Source organism: Pungitius pungitius, chromosome 8, assembly GCF_949316345.1.
Source record: "Pungitius pungitius chromosome 8, fPunPun2.1, whole genome shotgun sequence".
NCBI lineage: Eukaryota > Metazoa > Chordata > Actinopteri > Perciformes > Gasterosteidae > Pungitius > Pungitius pungitius.
The window spans coordinates 22,339,193-22,366,815 of NC_084907.1; the positions used below are offsets into that span (position 1 = coordinate 22,339,193).

At 43.0% G+C, this 27,623-nt stretch overlaps 6 protein-coding genes across 7 annotated transcripts; 4 read left to right on the forward strand and 2 right to left on the reverse strand.

Annotated features, from left to right (window-relative positions):
• Positions 1-214: 214 nt before the first annotated feature.
• Positions 215-2,631, reverse strand: rpusd4 (RNA pseudouridine synthase D4). The gene is made up of 6 exons (XM_037489857.2): positions 2,161-2,631; positions 1,718-1,925; positions 1,543-1,636; positions 1,180-1,330; positions 973-1,070; positions 215-775 (listed from the first exon to the last, which is right to left on the reverse strand). Exons 1-6 carry the CDS (start codon positions 2,543-2,545, stop codon positions 578-580), a joined length of 1,134 nt encoding a protein of 377 aa, XP_037345754.2. The 5' UTR covers positions 2,546-2,631; the 3' UTR covers positions 215-577.
• Positions 2,632-3,039: 408 nt separating this feature from the next.
• On the forward strand, positions 3,040-6,174 carry LOC119194204 (WD repeat-containing protein 82-like). The gene is made up of 9 exons (XM_037448370.2): positions 3,040-3,432; positions 3,606-3,706; positions 3,809-3,875; positions 4,605-4,704; positions 4,997-5,113; positions 5,197-5,352; positions 5,438-5,507; positions 5,599-5,741; positions 5,816-6,174. Exons 1-9 carry the CDS (start codon positions 3,272-3,274, stop codon positions 5,846-5,848), a joined length of 948 nt encoding a protein of 315 aa, XP_037304267.1. The 5' UTR covers positions 3,040-3,271; the 3' UTR covers positions 5,849-6,174.
• Positions 6,175-7,288: 1,114 nt separating this feature from the next.
• LOC119194203 (twinfilin-2-like) lies at positions 7,289-11,163 on the forward strand. 2 transcript variants are annotated; one of them, XM_037448367.2, is made up of 9 exons: positions 7,289-7,392; positions 8,090-8,167; positions 8,252-8,430; positions 8,859-8,954; positions 9,029-9,160; positions 9,613-9,738; positions 9,981-10,131; positions 10,596-10,717; positions 10,855-11,163. In XM_037448367.2, the coding sequence occupies exons 1-9, from the start codon at positions 7,368-7,370 to the stop codon at positions 11,020-11,022; spliced, it is 1,077 nt and encodes a 358-aa protein (XP_037304264.1). In that variant the 5' UTR covers positions 7,289-7,367; the 3' UTR covers positions 11,023-11,163. The 2 variants fall into 2 exon arrangements, with proteins under 2 accessions (XP_037304264.1, XP_037304266.1); XM_037448369.2 differs by having other exon boundaries at positions 9,029-9,133.
• A 4,116-nt stretch (positions 11,164-15,279) lies between these two features.
• On the forward strand, positions 15,280-18,838 carry LOC119229898 (cytokine-inducible SH2-containing protein-like). The gene is made up of 3 exons (XM_037490707.2): positions 15,280-15,541; positions 16,232-16,384; positions 16,624-18,838. Exons 2-3 carry the CDS (start codon positions 16,249-16,251, stop codon positions 17,127-17,129), a joined length of 642 nt encoding a protein of 213 aa, XP_037346604.2. The 5' UTR covers positions 15,280-15,541; positions 16,232-16,248; the 3' UTR covers positions 17,130-18,838.
• A 143-nt stretch (positions 18,839-18,981) lies between these two features.
• LOC119229899 (rho-related GTP-binding protein RhoA-B) lies at positions 18,982-22,411 on the forward strand. The gene is made up of 5 exons (XM_037490709.2): positions 18,982-19,126; positions 19,994-20,151; positions 21,095-21,215; positions 21,462-21,592; positions 21,675-22,411. Exons 2-5 carry the CDS (start codon positions 19,996-19,998, stop codon positions 21,846-21,848), a joined length of 582 nt encoding a protein of 193 aa, XP_037346606.1. The 5' UTR covers positions 18,982-19,126; positions 19,994-19,995; the 3' UTR covers positions 21,849-22,411.
• Positions 22,412-22,636: 225 nt separating this feature from the next.
• On the reverse strand, positions 22,637-27,171 carry LOC119229897 (transmembrane protein 43). The gene is made up of 12 exons (XM_037490706.2): positions 26,929-27,171; positions 25,983-26,123; positions 25,771-25,905; positions 25,138-25,232; positions 24,978-25,027; positions 24,817-24,886; positions 24,652-24,722; positions 24,437-24,564; positions 24,237-24,311; positions 23,504-23,605; positions 23,228-23,345; positions 22,637-23,151 (listed from the first exon to the last, which is right to left on the reverse strand). The coding sequence occupies exons 1-12, from the start codon at positions 26,944-26,946 to the stop codon at positions 22,949-22,951; spliced, it is 1,206 nt and encodes a 401-aa protein (XP_037346603.1). The 5' UTR covers positions 26,947-27,171; the 3' UTR covers positions 22,637-22,948.
• Positions 27,172-27,623: the final 452 nt, after the last annotated feature.

A 27,623-nucleotide genomic window follows, 5' to 3' on the forward strand; every position in this document is an offset into this window, starting at 1 on the left:
CTAAGTTACTGTATAGAGTGCAGTAGGATGAGTAAAGCCATGAAATGAGTCTGTTCTTCTGCTTCTCACCACTCAACCTTTAGATTAGTGGTGGCAGCGTTTTCTTTAGTTCCACATTTTCTTTAAACTTCTGCTGAAAACATATGTTTCAAAAATCCTAAAGTAGTGTTCATTTTGGAAGATTTGAGTCCAAATGAAATCTGTGACGCATCTGGAAAGCAGAGATATTTTTTATCGTACCAAAGACAAAAGAACCATGAGAGCAAACAAAACAAAACACATTCATGGCACACATGATACACACATGATACGCACATGATACGCACATGATACACACATGATACACACATGATACACACATGATACGCACATGATACACACATGATACACACATGATACACACATGATACGCACATGATACGCACATGATACGCACATGATACACACATGATACGCACATGATACGCACATGATACGCACATGATACACACATGATACGCACATGATACACACATGATACCCACAGACCCCGCGTGGAGGTCTGACATCAGCATCACTTGGATTGCCGAAGGTATTTTTAGTCCTTTCCATCAGGAAGAGTTAACTGCAGTTGGTTCAACGTCTGCATGAAGTACTTTGGGGGGGCACAGGACACGCCGATGGCCGCCCCACTGGGTCCTGACAGCGCGACATGTCGAGCGTGCACGTGGAGGGGAAGGTGCCGGATCTTGCTCTGTTCCAGTCCGAGTCTTACCAGCACACGGTCTGGCAATTTCTGGGCACCAAAAGGAACCCGTTAGTGATTTATTATGCAAAGCACTCATTATATTTAGTGACAGAGACGGAGCTACTGTAGAGATGTAGGTGAGCCTATTCCATTTGTATGGGTTTGAGAAAATACCCTTAAAACTTTCCACACTGTATCGATGCCGCAAGAGTTGCTCCATACGGTACATTGTAAACATATTTTACCTGGGGGGCAAGTTTGTTCGAGTGGGAATATTTGTGGTCACCAAGAATGGGGCATGTCAGAGCAAGTGCCATGTGGACCCTCATCTGGTGCTTCTCCCCTGTGGACAGAAGAAAGACAACAAAAGAAAAACAGAACACTTCTTGAAAAAGGAATTTACCAAAAATGAATTGGCACTAAATTCCTGTGGCAAAAGCCAGCAGTGGTACCGGTTAAAGGTTGGAGCTCCACGAGGCTGCAACCACTGCTGCTGTCCAGGACTCTGTACTTGGTCGCTGCTGGGTGGGCTTGCCGATGGGCTCGGACCTTGGTCACACCGTCACCAGTATCGTTCATTCTGTAAAGAGGACTGAGAGCCATCTGAAAATAGTGATAATAAAAAGTTCAAAGTTCAAACTAATGGAAGAGACGACACTGAAAAGAAAGCAGCTCTTTGCATTATTAAGCTGAAACTGCTACTTTCTTTAAACTAATGAATACAGCAATTCATTGTCATATTTGGAATACATTTTTCTGTAAGATGATGTTGATGAATAAAGAAAAACAGCAATAAAACCACAGAAAAGAGGCACCTTGAAATGTGGCCGAGGGCCTGTGACCTCTCTCTCTATGACGGGAATGTCAATCACTCCTTCTGCTGGAACAGGGACACCGACTGTGATGACCCTGAGCCGCAAGTGAACGATTAGAAGCGTGTTAAGAATCTAACCACTTATCTTCCATCCCCACATTACAACTGTATCTTACCAGTACGTTCTCTGCACTTGGTTATTTCTGTGAAGGTTGAGTACGTGCTCCACTACTTTTTCACTCCTGGCCAGCAGGAAAGCTCCTGTCGTTTCCTTCTCCAGCTTCAGACAAGGGAACAGCTGAGAATCAGACTTGATCTTCAACCCATCCATCATTTTGGAGAGAACGGGAAGCACAGAGGAGATGGATGTGGCCCCACTGTCATCTGAGAACAACAACCCCAAATGGGTACGTATTCGGGTTCAGCTTTAACATGGTTTGACAATTCTAACCGTACTTGTGTGAAATCTATTCCAGTGCTGATGATATAACACCAGACTACAACTGGAGAATAATGTCAATATATCAGCAGACCAACATTGAATATAAAATCATCATTATATGGGTATTGCCCATACATTAAGATGTGCATCAGTCAGTGTGAGTGGACCCCCATTTACCTCTGACAGGAACCCCGAGAGGCTTGTTGATGACCACCACGTCCCGGTCCTGGTACAGCACGCCTCTGTGGAGGTGCTTGGCCAGCACGTTGGGGTGGACGCCCTGCAGCTGCAGACTCAACCGTTTCAGCTCCGTCACCCTCTTCTGCTGCCGCGACGGCGAAGGCTCCGCCGCCGCCGGAGGAGGAGGTGCCTTCTCCCGCTGGACTTTCTGCGCCAGGTCGATGGCCCTCAGCCGGGGTTTGGCTCCGGTGGCATGGCTCCGGCTGAGGGGCGGCGCTGCCTCGGGGCACCTGCGGCGGTTTGTCGGCGGTTTCCCCGGAGAGAAGGCGGCGGACAGCCCCTGTTTCAAGTCGCAAAAGGCTATTCTTCTACAGCTATTCATTTGGGGAGTGTGGAGATGCAAATAAACTCTAGAGGACACATGGTCGCAGTTTCCGACTTCCGGTTCCGCACCTTTCACAATCAAGGCATAAAGGCGTACACCCTATTTTCTATATCTCAAATAAAAGCAGGGGAATACAATATTTTTATTGTGATCTTGGCATTCGTTCATTTAAATAGGTGCGGTGTTCTGATTTAGGGTTGTATGTTTTGTACACTTATCACAAAAACTATTTAGATTGTTGCCTAAAATTTAGTCAAGCCGATCAAAAACATAAAATAAGTGGGTTTAACTTTGTTTTCCCTGCTGCCCTCCGAGACCAATTCTAAAAGCAGGGTTGTAAAATGTCCAAATGCATGCAGCACGCATTTCCTTTCGTGGTGTGTCGTATTTCCTGTCACACACAGGAGGTGCTTGTTTCTCCTCCCGCTACCGGCCGATTCTGTGAACCCGCTGAATGTAATAGAACCCCGCCTCCCTGGCAAACAAAGACATTAAAAGCAAGCGCATAGTTGTCCCGTCAAGTTGCGCGACGATTGCAAATGATACTCTATTGGTAACGTTTGATTTTATTTAGTTTTTTCTTTAAATGTACTATTTTATATTGCTCCAAAAGCTCCTAAATGATGCTGTCAAATTGCTCGCGAGAAATGACGGCCGGGCTCCATTGAATCAGGAGGAGCCGATGGAGCGTGAGGGTTTATTTTGTATAAGAAAGCTGCAGACATGAGGATCACTGACAGCGTGCTGAGAAGTTTCAGGGTCGCCCGAACGTATCGAGAAAATTCTCAGAAAGTCAACTGTGTGGACTTCAGCCCAGATGGTGAAAACGCAATAGCAAGTAGCGACGACGACTGCATTGTGTTATATAATATCAGAGAAGGAAAGTAAGTGGCCAATCAACAACTAGCTCATGTTTCATGCACACAAATAACGATACATTCTCATATATACGTGGTTTACATTGTTCCAAAGTAGGAATTGGTCCACATGGATGTGACAATGATGTTGATCAGGTGATCGAGCGATTAACAGGTTTAAATATAATGTCTCTTCTCAGACCTGAAAGGACCCTTTTCAGCAAGAAGTATGGAGTGGACCTCATCCACTACACACATGGAGATGCACAGACTGTAGTCTACAGCTCCAACAAACTAGATGGTACTACCTCAGGACGGAACTATAAACTACAACATAGTACAAATAGAAGTGCTTTGAAATGGTTTGGGAAAATATTATATATATATATTTTGTGTGTTGTAGATACCATTCGATATATGTCACTCACGGACAACAAGTACATCAGATATTTTCCAGGTCACACTGCAAGGTGAGTAAAAGACACACTGTATGAATCTAAACACATCTGTTTGGTGTCGTCTCACACGGTGTGCGTGCAAAACCACTTTTAACAAACCAGTCCATTCATTCAGTCCTTTTCGAGTCAACAAAACAAAGCTACTTCCACTTTAGAAAAGAATTGTGAATCCTAAGTATGCACACTAGATGGAAAAGTAGTATCAAAGTATTTGCACATTAGTGCTGCAAACGCATTCCATAATTCAAACAGATTACAGATTGTTTGTTTAATCATTAAATTCCTTGTTCTGTTCAACCAACGTTCCAAATCTCAAGATTTTTGTTAAAGAAAAAGAAGACTGACTGTTTCACTGGGACACAGGATACGTAGCGTCGGGCTTCAAACCTTCAACTCGGCAAAAAAACGGCAAATCAACACATTTGTGAAGCCTTTTATGATGAAATGTACTTATGTCCATTATTGATGGATTATCTTAATATTGTAGATTAACTTTGTGTCAATTTGTTATTTGTGTAATCATTGCAGCTTAAGTTCACATGCTGTGTAACTTTGCCTCATCAAATCGTTATTAAAATAAGCGCATAATAAATACACAGAGAAAGATGTACGCTTGAAACACAGAATAATCGCCGTCATCGTCAGGTTTCAATCGTTTTATCAGGTCTTTGTTTAGTTTGTGTAGAATGATGAATTTCTTATTGTAATTGTTAATGATGTTTTTTGTTGTTGTGATTTTAGAGTTATTGCTCTCTCAATGTCACCAGTGGACGATTCGTTCATCTCCGGCTCGCTGGACCAAACAATCCGGATCTGGGATCTGCGCGCTCCGAACTGTCAAGTGAGAATCGGGCCGTTTACTGGAGTTAAATAATTACAGCTCCTGCTGCACATCAAGTTATTGCACATCATTTTTAATTAGCATTTGTACTGTGACCCGTGGGTATCAGCTGCCCTGCTTGGATCCGCCTTCTCAACTAAAACCCAATGGTCGAAGGCATTAAACCCCCAAAGACCAAATGGAGGGAGAGACATTATTATAACATTCTATGTCTTATTTGTTAGAAAGGATGAAATATGTTGGTAACCCTTTTGCAATATCATAATCCAGGCTTGGTGTGTATGTGCTTCAGGGTGTGACCAACCCACTGGGGAAACCTGTGTGCTCCTTTGACCCCGATGGGCTGATATTTGCTGCAGGAGTGGAATCACAGGCCATTAAACTCTACGACCTCCGTGCTTTCGACAAAGTAAAACTCAAATCCCCCACTGTACTGTGCTTTATTTCCTTATCCTGTTGTACTATTAATAAATTGGATCTCTGTGTGAAAAGGGCCCCTTTGCCTCCTTCGATATGAGGTTTAATCGCGTCTGTGACTGGACTGGACTCAAATTCAGTAATGACGGGAAACTGATCCTCGTCTCCACCAATGGAGGGATGATTCGTGTCATTAACGCTTTCAACGGATCGGTGCTGCACACGTTTTCTGTAAGAGACATCCATTCATTTCCAACCTCCTGAGTCACACCAGTTTGGATATTGGGTTGAAGGTGTTGTCTGTCCTTATGTTCAGGGCTACAACAACAGCAAAGGCGTCTCCCTGGAGGCTTGCTTCACCCCAGACTCTCAGTTTGTCATGATCGGTAAACCCAAAAAATTCACATTCATTTTTCATGTTTTATTATGATCTTTTCTTTGATTGGGACAAATGATCAGATGTGTGTCGCTGTCCAGGCTCCGAGGACGGCAGAGTCCACGTCTGGAGCACCGAGAGCGGGATGAAGGTTGCTGTACTGGATGGGAAACATCCCGGACCCATCAACACGCTGCAGTTCAACCCCAGATTCATGACGTTCGCCAGCGCCTGCAGCAACATGGTGAGCTCACACAGCAGGGGGCCCGCTGAGAGCCCTGTGCTCATCTGCACCTTGTTCTTCTGCTCTCCTCACAGGCCTTTTGGCTCCCGTGTACGGACGACGCATAAAGACTTTCCTGCCGGCTCCCTCGTCACAAACATCGCTGGGTGTCATGTGACTGTCACCGAGGGCTTGATGAGAACCACGAGGCCTGGTCCTTGAGCAGAGAAGACGGTTTTCCTTTTATTTAAATCACTTTTCCCTGTTGGATTTGTTACCTTTTTGATGCGGTTCTGAGAACTTTTTATGCCATTTTATTTTATAATCCTCAAACACTTTAACTGTTTCTTGATATTTTAAATGTGTCATTTTCACTGTGTTCCTTGCTATTTTATGTATTTAAAAAATAATCAGTGTTTCAATATTTGTAATAAAGTGTTTCAGTTAAAAATAAGAGCTACTGTTTTCTTCTATTCTTGACATCCGCAGTTTTATTTTACTTTGGATGAATCTCTATTTACAGTTTAAGGATTCAAACAAGATTATTTTCATTATCCGTAATTCGGTAATCTGGCAGTTAATGGAATTGGGAGAATTCCGATGTGGAAAACCTTCATTCCAAATGTCTCAAGTACTTCTCGTTTTTTTTGTTATTAGTTGATTTTTTACATGAGACAAAGAAAGCAGCAAATCCTCAAATTTTAAAAAGCTGTCACCAAAGTTGGATAAATCATACTTGTAATGATACGGAATACAGCATCAATTGTTCTTTTTAGGTATTCCAAGGGTGAGTAACAGTGTGTGAAATCAGTGACACACAAACAAGCGAAAGAGAAACTCTGCCAGTTTCGATCATTCCTTCAAACGGGGGTTTTTCTTTTGGTGCACATGGCGTGTGTCCTGAAGAAGAAGAGGGGTGGGGGTTCTTTTGAATAATGCATAGATGCCTGTGCACTCACCGCTGAGTGAATAATGGATGAACCCATCACAGGTAACCTCACAGGTGCACACCAAACATGTGCGAAAGGAGAGAAATGACCTCTTTTTATTTTTGTTCTAACCTGGAAGTGTGTGACGTGGAGGATGTTGGTGTCCTCTATGGCCAGTAATGGATCCATTAGTACTGATTGTTCAGGAGCCAACTAACCCTTATATCTACATATTTATACACACATAACATGTTTTCATATTTATATAGTTAAATAGCTTTTTATGAACTATTGAAAGTAAGTGCCGATCAAAATGAACTGACCACAAATACACAGTGATGACATCAGATTGTTCTTTTAAATGAGTGATGAAATGTGGTCACATGTGGCGCACTGACCGATGCCATGAGTGATGTATTTCTAGTGGCGGATAGAATGTGACTTAAGAGACACCTTTGTAAGTCGTGGTCATTGATACTGAGAGGGGTTTTAGATGCGTGGTTCGGTGACGTCTCCACTGACCGGCACCTTATTACTCATCCGCCGCAGTTCCGCAGATTGTGTTTCAGGTGCCAGGAATCTCCTGAGTCACCACCAAGCGTTTATGTCGCGTCCACCGGTCTGGTGTCAGTGTGAGAGGCCGCTGGGCGAGAGGAGGACCACAGACACCTGGACCCTGTCCTTCCTTCGTCAGAGGAGCGTGACGCTGACGGCGAGTATGTCCCACCAAACTGGAATCAACGGTGAGTTCACTTTCCGCTCTTTCCATCCCACTTCCGTTCAGCTTTAATCCTTTTCTTTTTGGCCTAAACGTGTGACATTGCATGTATTGCATTCTCCTAATCTCACTGGTAATGTTCTGATATCCTCCTTTAACTTGATAAAGCTGTGTAGTTCATTTTGGAATAAAAAGACAACGCATGTAAACAGTATGCAGCTGATTGTCAGTATAAATCTCCCTCTTCTATGTTGTGATACCAATAATCATGAATTGACAGTTTTAAGAGCTACGTGTGTTATGACATTTGGTAATTGGAGCGTTGGGGGGGGGGGGCAGAAGCTCACCTCTCACCTTTCTCACTCGACCTTACATCATTTATGAGGCCGATGTGTTTGGTAACCATGGAGAGAGAGAAGGAGAAATGCTTTCTGTACCTTTCTTTCATTCGTGGGTTGTGAAACATTTGGGGACCAGTTTGGGTGTTTTAGGCTCTGAAGGGAATCCGTGAGTTGTGTTGTTGTTGTTGTTGTTGTTGTCTGTGACAGCCGCGTCCTGTCTGAGGCGCTGGAGGTGACGCCGTGACTCTCTGGCAGGAGATCCAATGTTCTCCCTGAAGTGGAGTCTCGGGTTCTTACCCAACTGTCTCACCTGCATTCAACCCCCCCCCCCCCCCCCCCCCTCATCCTCACGTTTGACTTGTCGACCTCATATCACTTTAGCAACATCGGAGTTGAAAGAGTTTCTGGCCCGAGCGAGGGGAGGTACCATCAGAATAATGAAGATTGTCATCCGAAATGGTAACCAGCAGATCTGAAGTGGGCTTTAGGGGGGGTCAGGGGGGGGTCAGGGTACAACGTGACTGATGCGCTGTTTGTCTGCAGAGGAGTTGGTGTTGGATTCCTACAGAGAAGCAGCGCAGCGCTGGGACAAGGATTACGATCAGTTCCTCCTTCCTCTGCTCACGCCTCAGGAGCCGTGCTACATCCTCTACCGCCTGGACTCCCAGAATGCACAGGGATACGAGTGGGTCTTCATCGCCTGGTCACCTGACCAATCACCGGTGGGTCCGCAGCGTCTGATTGATTGATCAAATTTATGATTGTTTAAGCCAAACTGGACTAAATTCAACTTTTCTGTAAAACTTAAATGATTGCCACAAGTGAAAAATATTTGAATTAATAAAGATGTTTGGGAATTTATTGTTTGTACAACCTAAAGTGACTTAAACTGATTAAACATACGTGATATATTATTCCTCCTTTATCTACAATTTGTGTCCTTTGAATCATACGTGCATGATATCATCTTTCCCACAAGAAATTGGAATAGTTAAAAAATATATATCCATAAACTCTCCAGGTGCAGTAATAACAAGATGAACACCTTTTTGTTATAGGGAGCTTTAAAAACTACTGTGTGTGTATATATGGCAGATTAAAACCACTGGTTGTGTCACTATGTCCCCCCGTGTGTCCTGGCACGCGTCAGGTGAGGCAGAAGATGGTGTACGCAGCGACCCGAGCCACCCTGAAGAAAGAGTTTGGAGGGGGTCACATAAGAGATGAGATGTTTGGCACGGTGGAGGTGAGTAAGACCCTCTGATCATTGAACCTCTTGCCGCCGGTGATTAAGCGCAGCCTTTGTGATGCTGTTTGCAGGACGACCTTTGTTTCCAGGGATACTTGCGGCACGTGGCCTCCTGCTGCTGCCCCGCTCCGCTCACCGCAGCCGAGCAGGAACTGCAACGGATAAAAGTCACTGAGGTGGAACTTCAACACGTTGGCTCATTTGTACACAACACAGTTTACAGTTTAACAACTCAACTCAATATAGAGTGAAATGACACAATGTCAAAAACATGTTGATATGTTATATTTGGAACGTTGGGCTTTGGGGGCTGATGGAACACGGAGAAGACTAAAGCACATTCATATCTATTAAACAATACAAACTGAATGTGCTCTAACAGAGAAGTGCCTACATCATGTGTAGTCTTCTCATTCTGTACACTTCTACTTTCTTTCTGCAGGATAAAGCTATTTGGGTATGTAGAATTTCTTTCTAGTACAAATTGAACTGCGTCTGCGAGAAGGCAGTTAAAACCCTTTTCATCCACAGGATGAGCGTAGGCGGGTCGGGACGCCAACGGCTCGAGCGAAGGTCCGTAACACTCACACACATATCGATGTTGGGACGAATCGAACCGGGTGCTAAGTCTGGTTCTGTTTGCTTATTGTCGCAGGTTACAATGGAGTTTGGCCTCGACAAAAGGCCACATACTCTTCAGGGTCTCGCCTTCCCCTTACAAGAAGAGACCAAACAAGCTCTGCAGCAACTCAAGAAGAGGCGCATCAACTACATTCAGCTGGTGAGCCCTGAGATGAAACCTGCTGGCTGCTGGTGGATTGTGCAGCAGATGGAATGAGATGGAACGAGATGGAAGGGGATGGAATGGGATGGAATGGGATGGAATGAGATGGAATGGGATGGAATGGGATGGAATGGGATGGAATGGGATGGAACGAGATGGAATGGGATGGAATGGGATGGAATGGGATGGAATGGGCCGCGCTTGACCCTTGAGCCGCGTGTGTTTTCTGAACGTTGCAGAAGTTGGACGTGGAGAAAGAGACGGTCGAGCTGGTTCACACCAAGCCGACAGAGACCCACGAGCTCCCCTACCGGATCCCCTCCGATTGCCCCAGATATCACTTCTTCATCTTCAAACATTCCCACCAAGGGCAGCGGCAGGAGGCACTGGGTGGGTACAGTGGCCCCCCAGGTGTGGGCAGGGTGGGGGGGGAAGCAACGCCATGGTCTCTGCTCATCAAGTATTGTTTAGTTCTTTTTATTTATCATTTTTTGTTTTTTTAATAAAAGGAAGTGAGCGCCATGTGAAAACACAGAAATGAGTACAAATAACAGAACAACTAAGTTCATCAATCAGGAAACATGCATAAGAAATAACTGCTTCCCCATGAATCATTATACAAATGATTGGATGAAAGAAAATAAAGTGCTTAAGACTTTTGGTACTTTGGTACTAGAAAACAAGATGTTACATTTTTTATTGAGGGTTTTTGTGTAGTGTATGTTTTATCTAAGTGAGTCTGACACATATATTTTATTGCCCAAACAACTTCAACAGCAGATGATGCTGATAAATCTGATCAAGTGAACTCGTACATGTCAGCTGCTTAAGTGACGCCTTTCTGTCTCTTCCAGTGTTCATATATTCAATGCCTGGGTACACGTGCAGCATCAAGGAACGGATGCTCTACTCCAGCTGTAAGAACCGTCTGCTGGACGAGGTGGAGAGAGACTACCAGTTGGAGGTCACCAAGAAGGTAGAGCTCACCCAAATAACCCGCACATACTAAATCACACAGGTTAGACAGTTAACATTGTCTCCATAATGTATCCATAACCTGGTCATCTTATATAAGCAAGGACCCATTAACATGTGTTGTGTGTGTTTGTGTAGATGGAGATAGACAACGGCGACGGGCTGACGGAGGACTTCCTGTATGAGGAGGTGCACCCGATGGAACACACCTTAAAGCAGGCCTTTGCAAAACCACGAGGACCCGGAGGCAAGAGGGGCAACAAACGCCTCATCAGGGGGGCAGGGGAGAAGGGGGAGGAAAGTTAGAGAGTACACACACACACACACACGCACATAAGTATGCAAGCATCTATGAATTCACTTGTTATTTGACTTTTCAACTTGTATCAATTTCTTCCTTTTACTGCAATTAAATATTTCACAATGACAACAAGAAAAAACAATAGATCCACCATAAAGCAGAATTCCTCTTTACCTTCCTGTGGTGAAACAATACTCCTAAATAAGATGTTTTTTATGAAAGTGATTGTTGGAAATTGTCTTAAGTCCAGAACACTTGTGGTAGACTAAACAGGTGGTGGCTGGTATTCGTACATCTGAAGGTTTATTAATATTGAACTAAGCTGATTGAAGTTGTCTACAATGTGTATTATAGTCTGAAACACTATTGCTACCTTATACCTATGAATATTGAGGAAATGTGTGCACAAAATAATATAATATAAAAGTATTTCTATTTCATGCAATGTTTAAAGTCTTAAAGAGGTGTGAATAAGTCCCTCTGTGAACATCAATATTCAATAAATACTTTTTAACAAGCAGATATATAATTGGAAATGATAAGCATAATATTACATCTTTAGCCCATATAAACAAAAAGTAGAGCCCTTTGGTAACAACTTGATGTTAAAGGGTCATTTATTTATGGTCATACTATTTTCTAGATTGATTAACGTCAATGTCAAAAAAGAAGGCAACATTCCCATCATATCTGGGATCATTAATATCTCTAGTTTTAACCATTTGGATTCAGCCATTCACCGTCATGTGGAAATGGTTGCATTTCTGTTTTGGGGTGGATTGTCCTTTATATTTATGTTTAACGCGGATCAAAATGCTTTTGCCTTCTTTGGTCACCTGTGCAACGTTTGATGCCTTCACCTAAAGGTCATTTTACATGGTCCTACAATAAAAGATTTTCTTTGTTTTGTAGTGTGTATGTCGTCATTTCTGTGTGTGTATGTGTGATTTCCTGTGAGCACACAGACCAGCAGCAGCAGGGATTACGGCTCAGAGGTCAACTGCTCGTGTGTGTGTTTCCAGGAAGTAGCTCTACCCAGAAGCATTTAGCTGTGCAGGTCTGCTGCTTCCGTCCCTCTGGAAAGACAGACGTTTTCCTGGAAACACGGTTCAGAGACGACTGTCAGCTTTCAAGTGGTTGTTATCTTTGAACGAGGAACTATGGGTTGGTTGATGATGAATGTTGACTTTGTGAAGGCATACTCACTCCTGACATGTCACAGTTCATTTAATTTTTCCAGGAAAACAAATTATATGCAATTATCTGCATGACAAGAAACAAACGGTCAGACGGTTAAGTGGTCACAGCATGACGGACGGGATGTTTATAATAAACTGTTTGGCTTACACTCCGAAACGATGAATCAAATGACCCTAAGTGCACTAGCTAAGTGAATATAATATATATATATATATTAGGGCTGTCAAAAATAGCGCGTTAACGGCGTTAATTAGCTGTTTGTTGTTAATTACGTCAATTTTTTTGACGCATTTCACGCATGCGCAGTGTGACAAATTATTCAGGTCCGGAAAGAACCTCTTCTTCTAGGGAATGCACTTCATCCTATACAACACATTACTGCCACCTGCAGGCATATGTCAGGCCGTCAGGTTCAGCAAGTTGTTTGCGCCAGAGACCCGCTCCCCCCCCCCCCCCCCCCCCCCCCCCCCCCCCCGTTCTCGCGCAGCAGAACAGAGAAGAAGAAAAGCTCCGCCCAGCAGAGCAAGAGCAGCGCTGTTCTGAAACATGCGGAGGAAGAGAAACCAATGCGATCTAAATCCTCCCAGGTATGGGAATATTTCACACTGAAATGGGGGTGGTAGCGGATTTCTTTGCAGCGCCAGTCGTTCTAATCGCCGCGCTCGACTTCAAGGTGTAACCTTTATTATTGTTCGGTCTGAAACGGCGCGCCCAGTGACGGGTGGTGCAGCAATATTGTTGTTCGGGTGGAAATCGGGAGAAAGGTCGGTCCGGGAGATTTTCGGGGGGGGCTTTGAAACATCGGGAGGGTTGACATGTCTGGTCATGTCTGGTCATCGCAGGAGCACAAACTCGCAGCAGAGTGGGATAAACTGCAGAGGCTCGAGACCCTTCTAGAGCCATGCAGGGAAATCAGTCTGTAACTTATCAAATAACATTGATTTGATTATTTTCTGGAATGAATTAAAAAATCAAATATCAATAACATATATTTATGTAAAAAATAATAATTATGATAATAATAATGATAATTATGTATCTGTGTCCTTTTATTTATCTTTAGTATGCATTTCAGAAAGAAAAAATGGTTAGGATTCAGGTGTGATTAATCATGATTAATCCACTGAAAATTCTGATTAATTTGATTAAAATTTTTAATCATTTGACACCCCTAATATATATATATATATATGGCAGCTGCAAAACTGACAAAGGTAACTCAAAAATTCCCTTTAGTATTCAGCATAAAAAGTTAAATAATCCCAATTAGAAAAACATAGGCCATGGAATTTGGTTTGGTTTTTTTTCTTTTTCTCCATACACATTCTTTTTTTTTTTACAAATAAAAGATAAAACAGAACAACACAATTAAAAAGTAAACAACTAAGTATTGTAGGACGAACAACAGGCGATGGAAAAAACTTTCATTCTGAAATCAGATTTATGAAATTATTCTCATACGAATACAGATGTACACTCACCGGCCACTTTATTAGGTCCACCTGTCCAACTGCTCGTTAACACTTAATTTCTAAGCAGCCAATCACATGGCGGCAACTCAGTGCATTTAGGCATGTAGACATTGTCAAGACAATCTCCTGCAGTTCAAACCGAGCATCAGTATGGGGAAGAAAGGTGATTTGAGTGACTTTGAACGTGGCATGATTGTTGGTGCCAGAAGGGCTGGTCTGAGTATTTCAGAAACTGCTAATCTACTGGGATTTTCACGCACAACCATCTCTAGGGTTTACAGAGAATGGTCCGAAAAAGAAAAAACATCCAGTGAGCGGCAGTTCTGTGGGCGGAAATGCCTTGTTGATGCCAGAGGTCAGAGGAGAATGGCCAGACTGGTTCGAGCTGATAGAAGGGCAACAGTGACTCAAATAACCACCCGTTACAACCAAGGTGGGCATAAGAGCATCTCTGAACGCACAGTACGTCGAACTTTGAGGCAGATGGGCTACAGCAGCAGAAGACCACACCGGGTGCCACTCCTTTCAGCTAAGAACAGGAAACTGAGGCTACAATTTGCACAAGCTCATCGAAATTGGACAATAGAAGATTGGAAAAACGTTGCCTGGTCTGATGAGTCTCGATTTCTGCTGCGACATTCGGATGGTAGGGTCAGAATTTGGCGTCTACAACATGAAAGCATGGATCCATCCTGCCTTGTATCAACGGTTCAGGCTGGTGGTGGTGGTGTCATGGTGTGGGGAATATTTTCTTGGCACTCTTTGGGCCCCTTGGTACCAATTGAGCATCGTTGCAACGCCACAGCCTACCTGAGTATTGTTGCTGACCATGTCCATCCCTTTATGACCACAATGTACCCAACTTCTGATGGCTACTTTCAGCAGGATAAAGCGCCATGTCATAAAGCTGGAATCATCTCAGACTGGTTTCTTGAACATGACAATGAGTTCGCTGTACTCAAATGGCCTCCACAATCACCAGATCTCAATCCAATAGAGCATCTTTGGGATGTGGTGGAACGGGAGATTCGCATCATGGATGTGCAGCCGACAAATCTGCGGCAACTGTGTGATGCCATCATGTCAATATGGACCAAACTCCCTGAGGAATGCTTCCAGCACCTTGTTGAATCTATGCCACGAAGAATTGAGGCAGTTCTGAAGGCAAAAGGGGGTCCAACCCGTTACTAGCATGGGGTACCTAATAAAGTGGCCGGTGAGTGTATACGCTCTGTTGCCATTTGGAAATCTAACTTGATAAAAGAAGTTCAAAAAACAATGAAACGAAAGCTGCTGCTCTTGACAACATTGATATTCATTTTTCTTTATTTTAATTGCAGCTATTTCGTTTGTCATTACTAAATAAAACAAAGTCGAATGATCACGACGTGTTGGGTTACATTGGAGGGTTTGGAGCATACAGAATAGAATAAGAACATTTGCTAAAAATTATTTCTCACAGCGCAGCACAAAGGTTGAGCTTTTCTTCACGGCGTAATCACACTTTATTGTGAAAGCGGTAACCGGAAGTGGTGTGTGTCGACACGCGCGTGTTTGACGTGTTTCGTCCGTCAGCGCGGGCGCTCAAACGCAAAAGCTTTCGTGGAAACGGATTCGTGGAACCGAGCTGTTTTCTGTTCAGTTCACCGAACAAACAGCTCTGGTCCCCGCGGACCTCACGGCTTCCTTCCCGTCCGAGTAGAACAGGAACCGTTTCTATTTCTCACCTTCATTCGAGACTATTCGCCGGTGATGAATAATTGTTCTGTGTGAGATTCTGTTGGATTATTGGACTGGTTTTTTTCAGCCGTGTACTGAACTTCTCGCGCTCCATGATTTTCTTTAATTTAAGGTAAACTCATTTTAAACGAATGGCATACGCATTTCTTCGTGTCTTTTTCTAAAATATTCTATTCTAAAATACAGGCCTGGAGTTGATCAATTAATCAATTAGTTATTTTAAATTATGTGTCGTGTGTGTTTGGGGACTTCCATGTTGTTTTTTCTCTGAACTAATTCTAATTATTTTGAGTGAAGTTGTTTAGTCATTCAAGTAAGAACTGTGCATACATCATTTGAGTATTAATATATATATTTTTATGCATATTGTTACCTTATTTATTTTCACTCCACTCCATTTATCTAATTACTAAAGTTACTGGTTATTTTGCAGATTTAAAATAGTTATATAATTAACAAATACATAATGATAAATTGTAAAAATGAACATTTTAATGAAGCTTTCCCAGCATTTAGCAATGAAAACGTGATAGTTTAGTAATTACAATTCAACAACAGAATGTTATTCTGCATGAGTTATTTTACGTTTCCTACCGTGAAGCTAATACATTTTTTATACAACTTGTAATTGAGAAATTGAGTTTGTCTTCCAGGTGGTTGTCAGGTTTTAGGTTTTTTAGCTCATTAATCAATTAAAACTGTTTTCGACTTTTACTTGAGAGAGAAAAATAATCCGATATAAACCTGAACAAATATCTTTGTTTAATTCCAAATATGCAATGTTACACGTATACATCACCAGGGCTGCATCAGTCAGAAATGGTTGCTCGAGCAGTGACCATTTTCCATCACAATGAACAAGGAGCTTCGTGCCCCCCCCCCTTTCCTCCACCCCACGACCCAGCAGAGGACCTCCGCTGCATCACCACGACCTTCCAGTATCTACAGACTTCAGGTACACGCAGCCTCTCCGATGTACAACTCACCTTTATCTCATTGATAAGCAAAATCGGACTGTTTTGAGTGCATTACATATGAGATCAATGTTTTAATATTGTAAATATTTGCACAGGTGGAATTAATGAAGAAGTCAAAACTAAACCCACATAACACCAAACGGCTGGATTCACCAGAGCTACACGCGTAAAATGTCAAAGTAAAAAGTATGAACTAACACCCCGTCTGTGGTCGTAGGCTGGTACTGGCACTCGATCTCAGCGAGTGAGGCCCGGGAAGCACTCTTCCAACAGTCCGAAGGCACGTTTCTGGTCCGGGACAGCAGTCACCCTCAGTACATGCTGGCCCTGTCAGTGAAGACCCGCTGTGGACCCACCAGCATACGCATAAACTACAGCGGGGGCTCCTTCTGGCTGGACTCCGTTTCCCCCAGCCTGCCTCGTCTGCAGTCCTTCCCAGATGTGGTCAGCCTCATACAGCACTACAAGACCTCGGGCCACTCGCCGCGGGGCCGCGCCTCCGACGCCCTCCCCCCCCAGACGAACCCTGACCCGGCCAAGCCCGCGGCCAAGGACGGTGCGGTGCCTCTGAAGCTAGCGCGTCCCCTGCACAGGCCAGAGGGCTTCCCCTCTTTGCAGCACCTGACGCGCCTCAGCATCAACCAGCACGCGCACTGCCCCGACCAACTACCCCTCCCCAGGACTCTGCTGCGCTACCTGCAGGACTACCCTTTCACCATATGAAGGCCTCCAGGACGGGGTCAGTGTCACACTCCCACGACCACACGCTGTCAATCTGGGAGGGTTTGACACCCCAAGCAACAGCGAATGTCCCAGAGGGAGCGTATTAAAATGTATGAGCTCCTTCTACGTTTATACTGTCAAAAACAGGATCATGAGAAGTAAGTTGGATTTTTTCTGTTTTCTTTGGAGCTCTTTATGAGGGACCTGAGACTTGCAAAGACCGTCGGACAAAGTAATGACATCAATGAAAGTGATGAACTGTGGCAAATTCAACAGTGACACACTGGGCACGATGAATGAATGAATACATGTCTGCACACTGTTATGCTCCAAATGAATAGTTAATTTAGCATTTATTCTGTAAGAACCTCCCCATGCCAACAGTGAGCTCATGTAACATTCTTTGGGCAATATTACAGGCATCACATGCATGTTACCTTTATGGTGAACAGACATGTGATGATACATCATGTGCACACAGATCATTTGTTTCCAAATGATGTTCCCTGTTATGATTTTTATTCTTTCTTCTTTTATTGAACATTGTGAAACCTAATTGCAGCACAGAATCCAAACAGTTGAGAGTTTGTTACTCTACTGGACAGATTGGCAGATTGGAGGCCCAGAGGTGCGTGACAAGCAATTTTGAAGTCTGTATCTTATTTTATGGCCAGAATTCTATCCCAAAAGAAAATGTCTTACAAAATCATTAGCATGCGCATAATTATTTAACCTTTGTTTACTATCTATTTTCATTCTCAGAAGAGAAGACGATTTTTCTGTGAATTGGGAAATAAACGTTGATAATTTGTTCCAAATGTTCTCTAAAGTGTATCTTTCCCTGTTGAGAGGCTGGAACCTTCAACATCCAGATGAATGTGAGGTATTAGTGGCGTTCTCCTGGAAACCCGCCTGAGTTGGTTTCCACGAGGTGGAACTGAGAAAGCCTCTTATCCGGATTAGAGAAAGAGAGCGGCAGTTATTAATACACTTCTTCACCAACTGAGAACAGGCGCTCTAACTGTCTCTCATCGTATCAACATCTTCAGCTACGTCAAACAATCTGGATTTCATGAAAGAAACGTTTCTGACCTGCAGTCGGTATCCACCTCGATCTGAGGTCAGAACAATACACTCTAGTTCATGTAAAAGTATCAATACAGTAATATCACGTTGTGTACTTAAAGTCATTATAAAATCTTAATGTACCTGAGGTGGAGCTAGTTTTAACCCCTCGATATAATGCTGGGTAATGTAGGTTATGCACTGTGTAGATAGAATCAGTACATGTGTCAAAGCAAGAATTGGATGCCAAACTCACAAACTCTTGTCACAGTGTAGGAAAGCTCACAAGTTGAGTGACAACCGTTTTTCATCAGAATCACGATCAAAACCATTTATTGCCATGTATGACATATGAGGGATTTGTCATGGCGGGCGGCGCCAGGTGAAGTTGACATCTGGATCGCTAAACATCTTGTGCAGCCGCATTCCTTCAAGTGTGCAGTTCTGTTGGGCGTAAGCTAAATCTTTTGATTTATGCACTGTTCACTCTTCATTTACTTATACCTTTGTATATATTTTATAATTAGTGCCTTTATTATGATACCAAGATTTTATAAATATATATTTAAGATATTTCTATTAATTCGGGTCAAACCAGAGGCCTAAGGTATATGAATGTTATATGGATAGTGCCATTGTCACAATGCCTGGTAATTATGTTGTTGTTCTGTATTGTTGTTTTCGACTAAATAAATCCAACTTAATGTGTCCAAAATATATCAATTCTAACTCAATTTACAACGACATTATAAAAAATAACTAGGTACAACCTGTCCACGGTGTGTTGTGTATGTTTGTACAATAGTGTGTTGTTGTCCTCTCCCCACCCCCTCACTTCCCTCCTGTTAATCCAGCAGCAGCAGCAGCGCAGTCGGAGGCCAACAAAGCGCCACTTGGAAATCAATTGGATAGATTTTAAAACCAAGCACTCGGTAAGCGTGTTCTCTCTGCCAGCGACGTTGAGTAGAAACGCCCTGTCCGTATGATTTAATGTTAATAATATTGCTGTGAATATAGTGGTAACTTATATTTTCTTCCGATATTCTGCTGACGCTAGCCAGATAGCTAACGGAGCGATAAAGTCGCTTTGACTTCCGTTATGCTAAGCTAAACCCGGCTAGCTAGCTAGCTAGCATCACCGGTTTGTGACTTAAGGCAAAAGGAGAGGATTGACTGGTAGTTATTGTGGAAACCCGAGCACTACTGTGGGATTTGGTGTATGATATAATACATAGAGCGATTGTATCCGGTTCTACTTTTTTAATAATACCGCGAAGACGTAAACTCGGTGCGTTGTCCGGCTAACGTGAGCTAGCTGCTCAGCTACGGCAGATCAATCAGGGCGGTTGTAAACAGAACCTCCGCTCACTGAAATCTAAGTGAGCCGCACTGCTGCCATTCACGATGTCCGCTACCTGCGGTTTATTCAACGCGCTAATGGGGGCTGCGGGGCGGATTTCTCAATCTTGATCCGCGGGTTGGGTCACAGACACCGGAGCGGAAATGTATGGTTCCCGGTGTGACTAAACCTTTCACGCCTGTATAAAGATAAAGAGCGGTGGCTGCCCACCTGGTTCCACGACACGTACTCAGACCGATGTATCGCCGACCCGCCATAAGCAGCCGTAGTGTTGTTACCGCGCGAAGCTAAAAGGTTAGCCGCGGGTGGCTTGTTTGGGCCGGGCGGTGCGGGGCGGTGCGGTAACACAGCTGACGCTCGCGGGCTTTTAGAGGTAGAAGTTGCGTGACTTCCTTCAATCAAATGGGCCTCCTCACCTCCTCACCTCTGCTGTCTGCAGCTATGGCCGCCATCCGGAAAAAGCTGGTGATAGTGGGAGACGGAGCCTGCGGGAAGACGTGCCTGCTCATCGTGTTCAGTAAGGATCAGTTCCCGGAGGTCTACGTGCCCACAGTCTTTGAGAACTACGTCGCTGACATTGAGGTGGACAGCAAACAGGTAGGAAGGATGTAAACAAAGTGCAGGTTATCTTCACGTTCCACTCCCTCACCAACGACCAAGCGAAATCACACAAAAATACTTTATTTACCTTTTTGCTACCACAATAGTTGATATAATCACTGTATAAGGCATATAAATACTTTTTATTCAGTTGTAAATAAATATTTTATTTTTACAGTATTACATCTCATTAAATTACATGTCATTTAGCTGACGCTTTTATCCAAAGCGACTTACAATAAGTGCATTTCCACATAGATACAAACTCAGAAGAACAAGTAACAAGAAAGTACATTTTTCATCAAATAAGCAGTTCCAAAACATGTTATAGAAAAGTGCCATTATAAGTACAATTTAAGTGCTATCATCTGTTAGTGCTACGGTTTGCTAGTGTTTTAGTCGAGGTAGAGTCTAAAAAGGTGTGTCTTGAGTTTTGGACGGAAGATGTAGAAGCTCTCTGCAGTCCTGATGTCATCAGAGAGCTCATATTATGATTATGATTTATCTTAACTCCACAATTCAATGTGCCTCTTTTCATAGATGAGAAAATAACATTTGCACACCTTGAAAATGAAAATAATTAAGCTACTTCTTGTGTAGTAATACAGATAAATATTGGTATTTTAAACCACCATCAGCCCTGTCAGCCCTGTGATTGACTGGTGACCAGTACACTGAACCCCGTCCTCCCTCGACCCTTTAAGGATGAGCCGTATAGAAAATGACTGAGTCTGTTAAAGATACTATTAATAAAAATGTTTATCAAGACAACATGAAAAATATTTAAAGGGGTTAATCAGATTAGAAGTGTAATATATGAGTATTTTTGTGCAGGATATTGGTTCGTATTACATGTGTACAACATGAAATCCATAGAGCTTTAGCATGGGGAACATGGTTTGGCTTCAGGTGGTTGATAACTTTCTAACCCTTACGACAGGTCGAGTTAGCACTCTGGGATACAGCAGGACAAGAAGACTACGACAGACTGCGCCCTCTCTCCTACCCGGACACTGATGTCATCCTTATGTGCTTCTCCATCGACAGCCCCGACAGTCTTGGTAAGTTGAAGAGAGGGAGCTGACAGTGATGTAAACCTCACATAAATGCTTTGCATAGGATTATTTAGAGTGAACACAGTTCAGATGTAGTTTGCGTCACATTATTATATTTAAGAGGGAAGGAGACGGACCATTCTACGGTTAACACAATCAACCAAAGATGCATTACTTTACAAAATCACGGAGTAGATGGAACCCTGTGGTTGTGTTCATGTACTGACTGATGTCCTTTGCCCCTTCATTTAGAGAACATCCCTGAGAAGTGGACTCCTGAAGTGAAACACTTCTGTCCTAATGTTCCCATTATACTGGTGGGAAATAAAAAAGACCTGCGGAACGATGAGCACACCCGGAGGGAGCTTGCCAAAATGAAGCAGGTAAAACAGTTTATAACAAACCGACATTCTGCCCGTGGTGAATCCCTGTTTGCTAAAACGTACCCTGACTTTTTCCTCAAAGGAACCGGTGAAACCAGAGGACGGACGGGACATGGCTAACAGGATCAGTGCCTTTGGATACATGGAATGCTCTGCAAAAACAAAGGATGGTGTGAGGGAAGTGTTCGAGATGGCCACCAGGGCCGCACTACAGGCCAGGCGGGGAAAGAAGAGCAATAAATGTGCCCTACTGTAAAGGGGGGCACGAGGACTGCTTCCTGCAGGGGGACAGAAGGAGCATTAGGTCAAACCTCTCCCCACACACCCACACAAAGGACTGTTCTCTCCAGTTTTTACTAAAGATGTAATGCTTTTACCTTTTTTTTGTCTTAAGCAAAAGTAGTCCGGTTCTGTCAGTATTCAATTGAGGTTATGGAAAAATCTTTTTTTGTACTTTAACATGAGTAAATTTGCCATAATGAAACCTCCTTTATCAACATGTACTATGTAATCAAAGAGGTCGGCGAGGGGACCAGTTGTGTGTCATACCTGCCAACTACAGTAAAGTGCTAAAGACCTGTCTGCCGATCGGAGGAATGTTTCCAGTCTACCAGGTGAAGCACCTGCACACTGTGACCCATAGTCTTTTAATTATTTCAACAGACAGAAGCACACAAAGTCAAATTGTGTTTGTGTGCTTCCTATACGAATCCAATGTGCATTATGATCACTTGCACAATATGAGACTGGAAACTCATTTTGTTAAAAAGCAAATGGAAACTTAGTGTTGTGTAATAAATTACTTTGTAAGAATCTTGATCATTTGCATCACTTACTTGGAATGGAATTTAGGCTTGGATACGGAATAAAGGTTTGAGGGTAAAACTTTTTCAACTTCACACATGCATTTCAGAGTTATTCATTTTTAACATGTATGTAGCCAGAACAATTCAGGACAATATTAAGTTAAACAATTATTTGAATTAAGCTCTGATAAAAAACATTGTCCTGTCTGCCCACATTAAGCAAACACTGAGGCTCAACCTGTTGGCAATGGTTTATTTAACATGCATATAAAACACTACAAAGGACGCATTCTGTTCTTTGGCATTTCTTTCAAACAAATCGCTATCAAATCACTTTGGAAACATTATTTTTGTCAATAAAAATATAAATCACCTCTCAGTATAATACATTTTAACAGCACCTCAAACTACAGCTATTGAAAATGGCTTGAACTGTATTACCATAGAACGTCTGTTTTACCCACTAAAGCCAGTCCTTTGGTACAGAACACAGCTGTGAGGGAAACAAAGCAGCATTTCTCCAACAAACTGCTGCGCCGCTCCGTCTCAGTCAGTCGTTTTTCTTTGCTGGAAGTTGCGACCGGGCGAGAAACATCGGGAGGAGAGCCAGCGCCCCCAGAGCCGCAGCCAGTAACGGTCGGTAAAAAAGCCAACCTGCTCCGATGGTGAGGAGGGACAGAGAGCAGGACACACACAGGGCGAAGACCTTCAGCCCCACAGACACAAGCTCTCTGACGACAGGCACCCAATCCACTGTGGGCACACAACACATACGTCAGAACCAGCGATGCGTGACACAGATGTGCAGCAGCTGTGAGTGTTTGTTTACCCAATGTGTAGATGATACGCATGGTCAGCTGAATACTGAGGAACATCAGGGCCCAGCCTGCAGCCCTGAGTCCCCATGTCTTCATGCTGTTGTACTGCAGCTCTTTCATAAAAATATCCTACAGAACACAATACAACTGAATCAGTGATCAGAGCAGGACGAAAATATGCAACGACACATAAGGGCATGAACGCTTTAACACGTCTCCCCGCACCAGCCTAACTAAATGAAATAGACAAAAAACAAAGGCAGAGAGACTGTTAAATTCAGCCTGACCTCTGCAGAGAGCTCCTCCAGGTACAGGATCTCCAGAGTGTCTCCTGATTTGGTTCTAAAAGGAATCAGCTGATCTTCTCTCTGCATGGCCACAACGCTGACCTGAACAACAGTGGACCTTCATCAGATTGCACAACAGCAACAATTTCAGACAGCATGTGTACTGTAGAAACAAATAGTTTCAATTATGGCTGAAACGATCGGTTGATTATTTGGTGGGAAGAAAATGTAATTTATGTCAATTATCAATTATTGTTAAAAAGTCCTTTGTATGATTGCGCTACTGGCTTCTTAAACATGAGGAATTACCACTTTTCTTTATCATATGCGAGCTGATGCATACGAAGGGCTAATTGTGTATTGTAGTAGGGTGTTTTATTATAGTAAATCAACATTATTTGACATTTTAAAGAGGGAAAAGAAATGTGAAATTCATCAGCAGAATAATCGATCTTGCCGTGGTTTCAGTCATCCCGTTTGACATGACCTTAAAATTAGCGCTGTGAATGACTATTTTCCAAACTGATTAAACCGTTTTAGATTTTGTCAGGAGGAGCCCAAAGAGGTATCCATTTTCCTGAGGAATTTGCCTAATTTAATGTTGATCAACTTGTCCATCCCCCTTTATCAAAGCCTTTGATTGGATAAACACATAGTGGTAGTGCATTCTGTAAATAGTTTCAAGTCCACAGGAGCGTGATGGATGTTGTAACCGGTCATTTGTTGCACTCACAGTTTGGGCCCGGCCGAGAGGAGACGTCTCCCCACTGAGTCCAGCAAAGGAGAATCTTACACGAACATCTCCGACCTTACGAGAAGAAAACACAGCAAGATACTGAATAATATACAATAAATACTGCACTAATTTAATACTAGTACACAACTAGAACCCACAACTTAATGTATACAGGAAGTTGACATTGGAATGCTCACCTCTGGCCTGCGTGGGAAATGAGTGTGATAAAAATAATCGTCGTCAATGCTGAGATAAGGAGCCAATTGAGAGGCAGAAAAATCCCTCAGACCCAATGTCTGGAAGTTATTAATCTGCTCCACGAGGCCTGAGAATTCACAGCGGATTGAACCGAACGTAAGAGTATAGTTACACAATCCAGTGTCCATGTATGGGTTGATGTCAGTAAAGATACCTTTAGACAGACTGAACGGTCCAACTCCGACCTCAGGAGCCACAACTGTGACACTTTCAACTGCCATGGCACTAAGGTTTAAAGACATTAACGAGACGTCAATGAGCGTTAACCAAAACATTTTCTAAGGCCACAGGACATAATGAGTTTTAAACATTTGAATACCTTGGGTTCTGGTGACCAATTTCTTCATCAAAATTCCGACTGTTGACCAGCTCTGATTTCCACTCTGTGTCTAAATGAAAAGGAATCATTAAGCTTCAATTCAGATTCGATCATTTAAAAACACACCATGTTGTTAGCAACCGTAAAGAAAAACAACCCACTGTAGGTGTACGTTGTCTCAGTTTTGGTCTCCCCATTCTCTTGGTAGTCCCTGAAATTAGTCACACGGTAGCAACGTTACCTATGGGTGTGAAATGCATGTATAACAGGCTACATTCTGTACACACGACCCCGCCCTTTTCTAAATATACACACACTTACTTGCTCTCCCGGTACTCCACCCACTGATACATCTCCACCTGCCTCTGCAGCTTCACTGCCTGCACTGCAACTCCGTAGTTGGGGTCATGGAGGGGCTACACAGACACAGGAGCAGATGATTCATCACCTGAAGTCAAATTTACTGCAGCATTGATCTAATTAGGTACTCAGAAAAACTGAATAAAACCAACCTGTTAAAAAACAAAATCACATGTTTAACGGCATGTCCTGTTTACATCTAATGTTCTACTAAACTTGCTATAAATAGAGAGATAAATCCAAATAAATGTTTCACAATATGAATAATTCATTTTTATTAGTTGAAGCAGAAGTCATTTGGGCATCTTCTTTTGGCCGTGTGCTGACTTTCAGTGCAGCTCGTACATGGAAGTGTCCCCTCACGCCATCTGATGGCTGTTACTACGCAGCCAACGACAGCTTCGCTTCAGAAGCGTAGCGCCGATCTTTTGGTTCGCTCTGTCTGCACTTTCAGAGTTTAATTAACGGTGTGCCTCACTCTGTGGAAGTCAAACAATCATCGGGTTTGACTCACATTACTTTCCGAGCTCTGTAAAACAAAACACGATCACCGTGTGGTTGGAGAGAGACGATTGCCAGAGAGTTCAAATCTACCTGTGAGGTGCGCAGCTGTGAAGACAGGTGAACCAAGCGGTTGTTGTTCTGCGGGTCGCGGCTGGAAAAAGGCCCCAACGACACAACCTGAGAGAGACCCTCGTTCAGGGAGGAGGCCGTTTGCAGAGCTCGTCCCTGAGATCAGAAAGAGTGGCAGAGCGTACCGTCACCGGCCAACAGAACAGCTTTCATGCCGTGTGAGCATTTCGTACCTCGTTAGTAAAGAGAACATAGATCGAGAGGAAAAACAGTCCGACCCCGATGACAGTTCCTCCTGCGGTTTCACCCAAGCGCTCCAGGAATCCAGGGTTGGACTGAGTGGACACACGCTTGTGTTGATTTGGGGCTGAAAGCTGAGACAAATAATGCAAGAGAGGGAAAGGTTAGATGCCAACAATTACCTCAAAATCCAGGAGAAAGATGGAAGCAAGTAGTTGAACTGTAATCGATTTAATTGTGAGGGCTGGACCCCCCCGTCAGAAACACAAGTCATGATAACTTCAAATAATTAATGTCTCATGTGAATTATGATTTGATTAATGACAAATGGATTGTAAAAGACTGCTGACTCAACATAATGGTGTTCAAAGTATTGCTTTTCTCAGCTGACATCATTAGAAACTCAATAGGATGAAGCCCAAACTGGCTCTATCAAGCTTTCTATAAAGGTTTTAGTCTAGAAACTGGTCATCTCTACATTATATTACTCCAAAAACAATGAATAAATAATAATAAACAATGAATGAGGCCTTCTTCTTTGCACATTTCTAGCTGAGATATATGGATCCCAACTAACTTCGTACTGAGATACTGCCAAGTTAAGGTTACTAACGTTAGCAGGGTAACACAAGTAACCTACAAGTAACTAGTCCCCGTTACACGCCTTTTTTAATGTGCTCATCAGTAAGATGTGTCGAAGTAACACTTTGCCATTATCACGGCTAAAGCTAAACATCCACCCAACTGCGGTCAAATAATTGAGTAACGTTAGTGATAAAGGCAGCTAGCCTTGTTAGTCAAATCAACGTTGATTAATAAACAGGTCTAACGTACTTTCAACCATTAGGTTAACGGAAATGCGGTAGTTATTAAGGCTGGTTACAGGAACCGTTCGGTTGACGTTAATGTCCATCACGAATTCACTTTCACGGAACTTACGGTCGGTGCCGAAGACATTTCCCTGACTTGTTCAACGTCGCGGTCAAATAGCAGCTAAGGGTGACTAACGTGAAGGTATTTTGAGCTTTTTCAAAGATGACTAGCGTAACCTCCTCGCTATAGAATGTACTTCATCTACACCCGGCGTAGACCGAAGTTCATCCGGGTGGGCGGGGTCTGTGTAAAATACCCGCCACCGCGCCGCCTGAGTGTCGCGGCGTCTTAAACAAGCAGGACCGAAAGAAGACTTTTTGCGACCTCGACGTCTCCTTCTCAAAGCATCATGGGTAACTGAGTCTTTTTTGGTCGCCGAGCTGAAGCTTCACAGTGCTGCAATTTTTTCAGAAATTACGTTTGCTTGTTTGAGGGAATTTAAGTACTTTTGAAAGTGAATGTATTTTTGAATGTAGGCTATCTATAGCAAGTTATAAATCGGCTTATTTAACGAAATTGCACTTTCTTGATTCTTCTTTTGAGTTATATCCTTATGGTTGAAATTTTGTTTATCATTAATTATCAAAGTATTTAATCAATCCTGTTTGAATATAAACGAATTCAAATAAGATAAAATCATTTAAATACACAGTATTGCATAAGCATCAACAATCTGCCAATATCATACACAGTACACTGTACACTGTATACTGTATGGAACAATCTGCAATGACTGATCCCACCTCTTAGAGACACACACA

Bases quoted from the DNA above. Each gene is read 5' to 3' on its own strand.
- rpusd4 (XM_037489857.2), bottom strand. From the start codon at position 2,545: ATGAATAGCTGTAGAAGAATAGCCTTTTGCGACTTGAAACAGGGGCTG. The intron at 1,071-1,179 runs GTACCACTGCTG...TTCTGTCCACAG, and splicing joins GGAGCTCCAACCTTTAACCG to GGGAGAAGCACCAGATGAGG. The intron at 776-972 runs GTAAAATATGTT...TTTGGTGCCCAG, and splicing joins CGAACAAACTTGCCCCCCAG to AAATTGCCAGACCGTGTGCT.
- LOC119194204 (XM_037448370.2), top strand. From the start codon at position 3,272: ATGAGGATCACTGACAGCGTGCTGAGAAGTTTCAGGGTCGCCCGAACG. The intron at 3,707-3,808 runs GTACTACCTCAG...TGTGTGTTGTAG, and splicing joins CAGCTCCAACAAACTAGATG to ATACCATTCGATATATGTCA. The intron at 5,114-5,196 runs GTAAAACTCAAA...CTGTGTGAAAAG, and splicing joins ACCTCCGTGCTTTCGACAAA to GGCCCCTTTGCCTCCTTCGA.
- LOC119194203 (XM_037448367.2), top strand. From the start codon at position 7,368: ATGTCCCACCAAACTGGAATCAACG. The intron at 10,132-10,595 runs GTGGGTACAGTG...TGTCTCTTCCAG, and splicing joins GCAGCGGCAGGAGGCACTGG to TGTTCATATATTCAATGCCT. The intron at 10,718-10,854 runs GTAGAGCTCACC...GTGTTTGTGTAG, and splicing joins AGTTGGAGGTCACCAAGAAG to ATGGAGATAGACAACGGCGA.
- LOC119229898 (XM_037490707.2), top strand. From the start codon at position 16,249: ATGGTTGCTCGAGCAGTGACCATTTTCCATCACAATGAACAAGGAGCT. The intron at 16,385-16,623 runs GTACACGCAGCC...CTGTGGTCGTAG, and splicing joins CCAGTATCTACAGACTTCAG to GCTGGTACTGGCACTCGATC.
- LOC119229899 (XM_037490709.2), top strand. From the start codon at position 19,996: ATGGCCGCCATCCGGAAAAAGCTGGTGATAGTGGGAGACGGAGCCTGC. The intron at 20,152-21,094 runs GTAGGAAGGATG...CCCTTACGACAG, and splicing joins TTGAGGTGGACAGCAAACAG to GTCGAGTTAGCACTCTGGGA. The intron at 21,216-21,461 runs GTAAGTTGAAGA...CCCTTCATTTAG, and splicing joins CGACAGCCCCGACAGTCTTG to AGAACATCCCTGAGAAGTGG.
- LOC119229897 (XM_037490706.2), bottom strand. The intron at 24,887-24,977 runs GTGGGTTGTTTT...CTTTTCATTTAG, and splicing joins TGAGACAACGTACACCTACA to ACACAGAGTGGAAATCAGAG. The intron at 23,606-24,236 runs GTGAGTGCAACA...ACTGTTGTTCAG, and splicing joins CTCTCGGCCGGGCCCAAACT to GTCAGCGTTGTGGCCATGCA.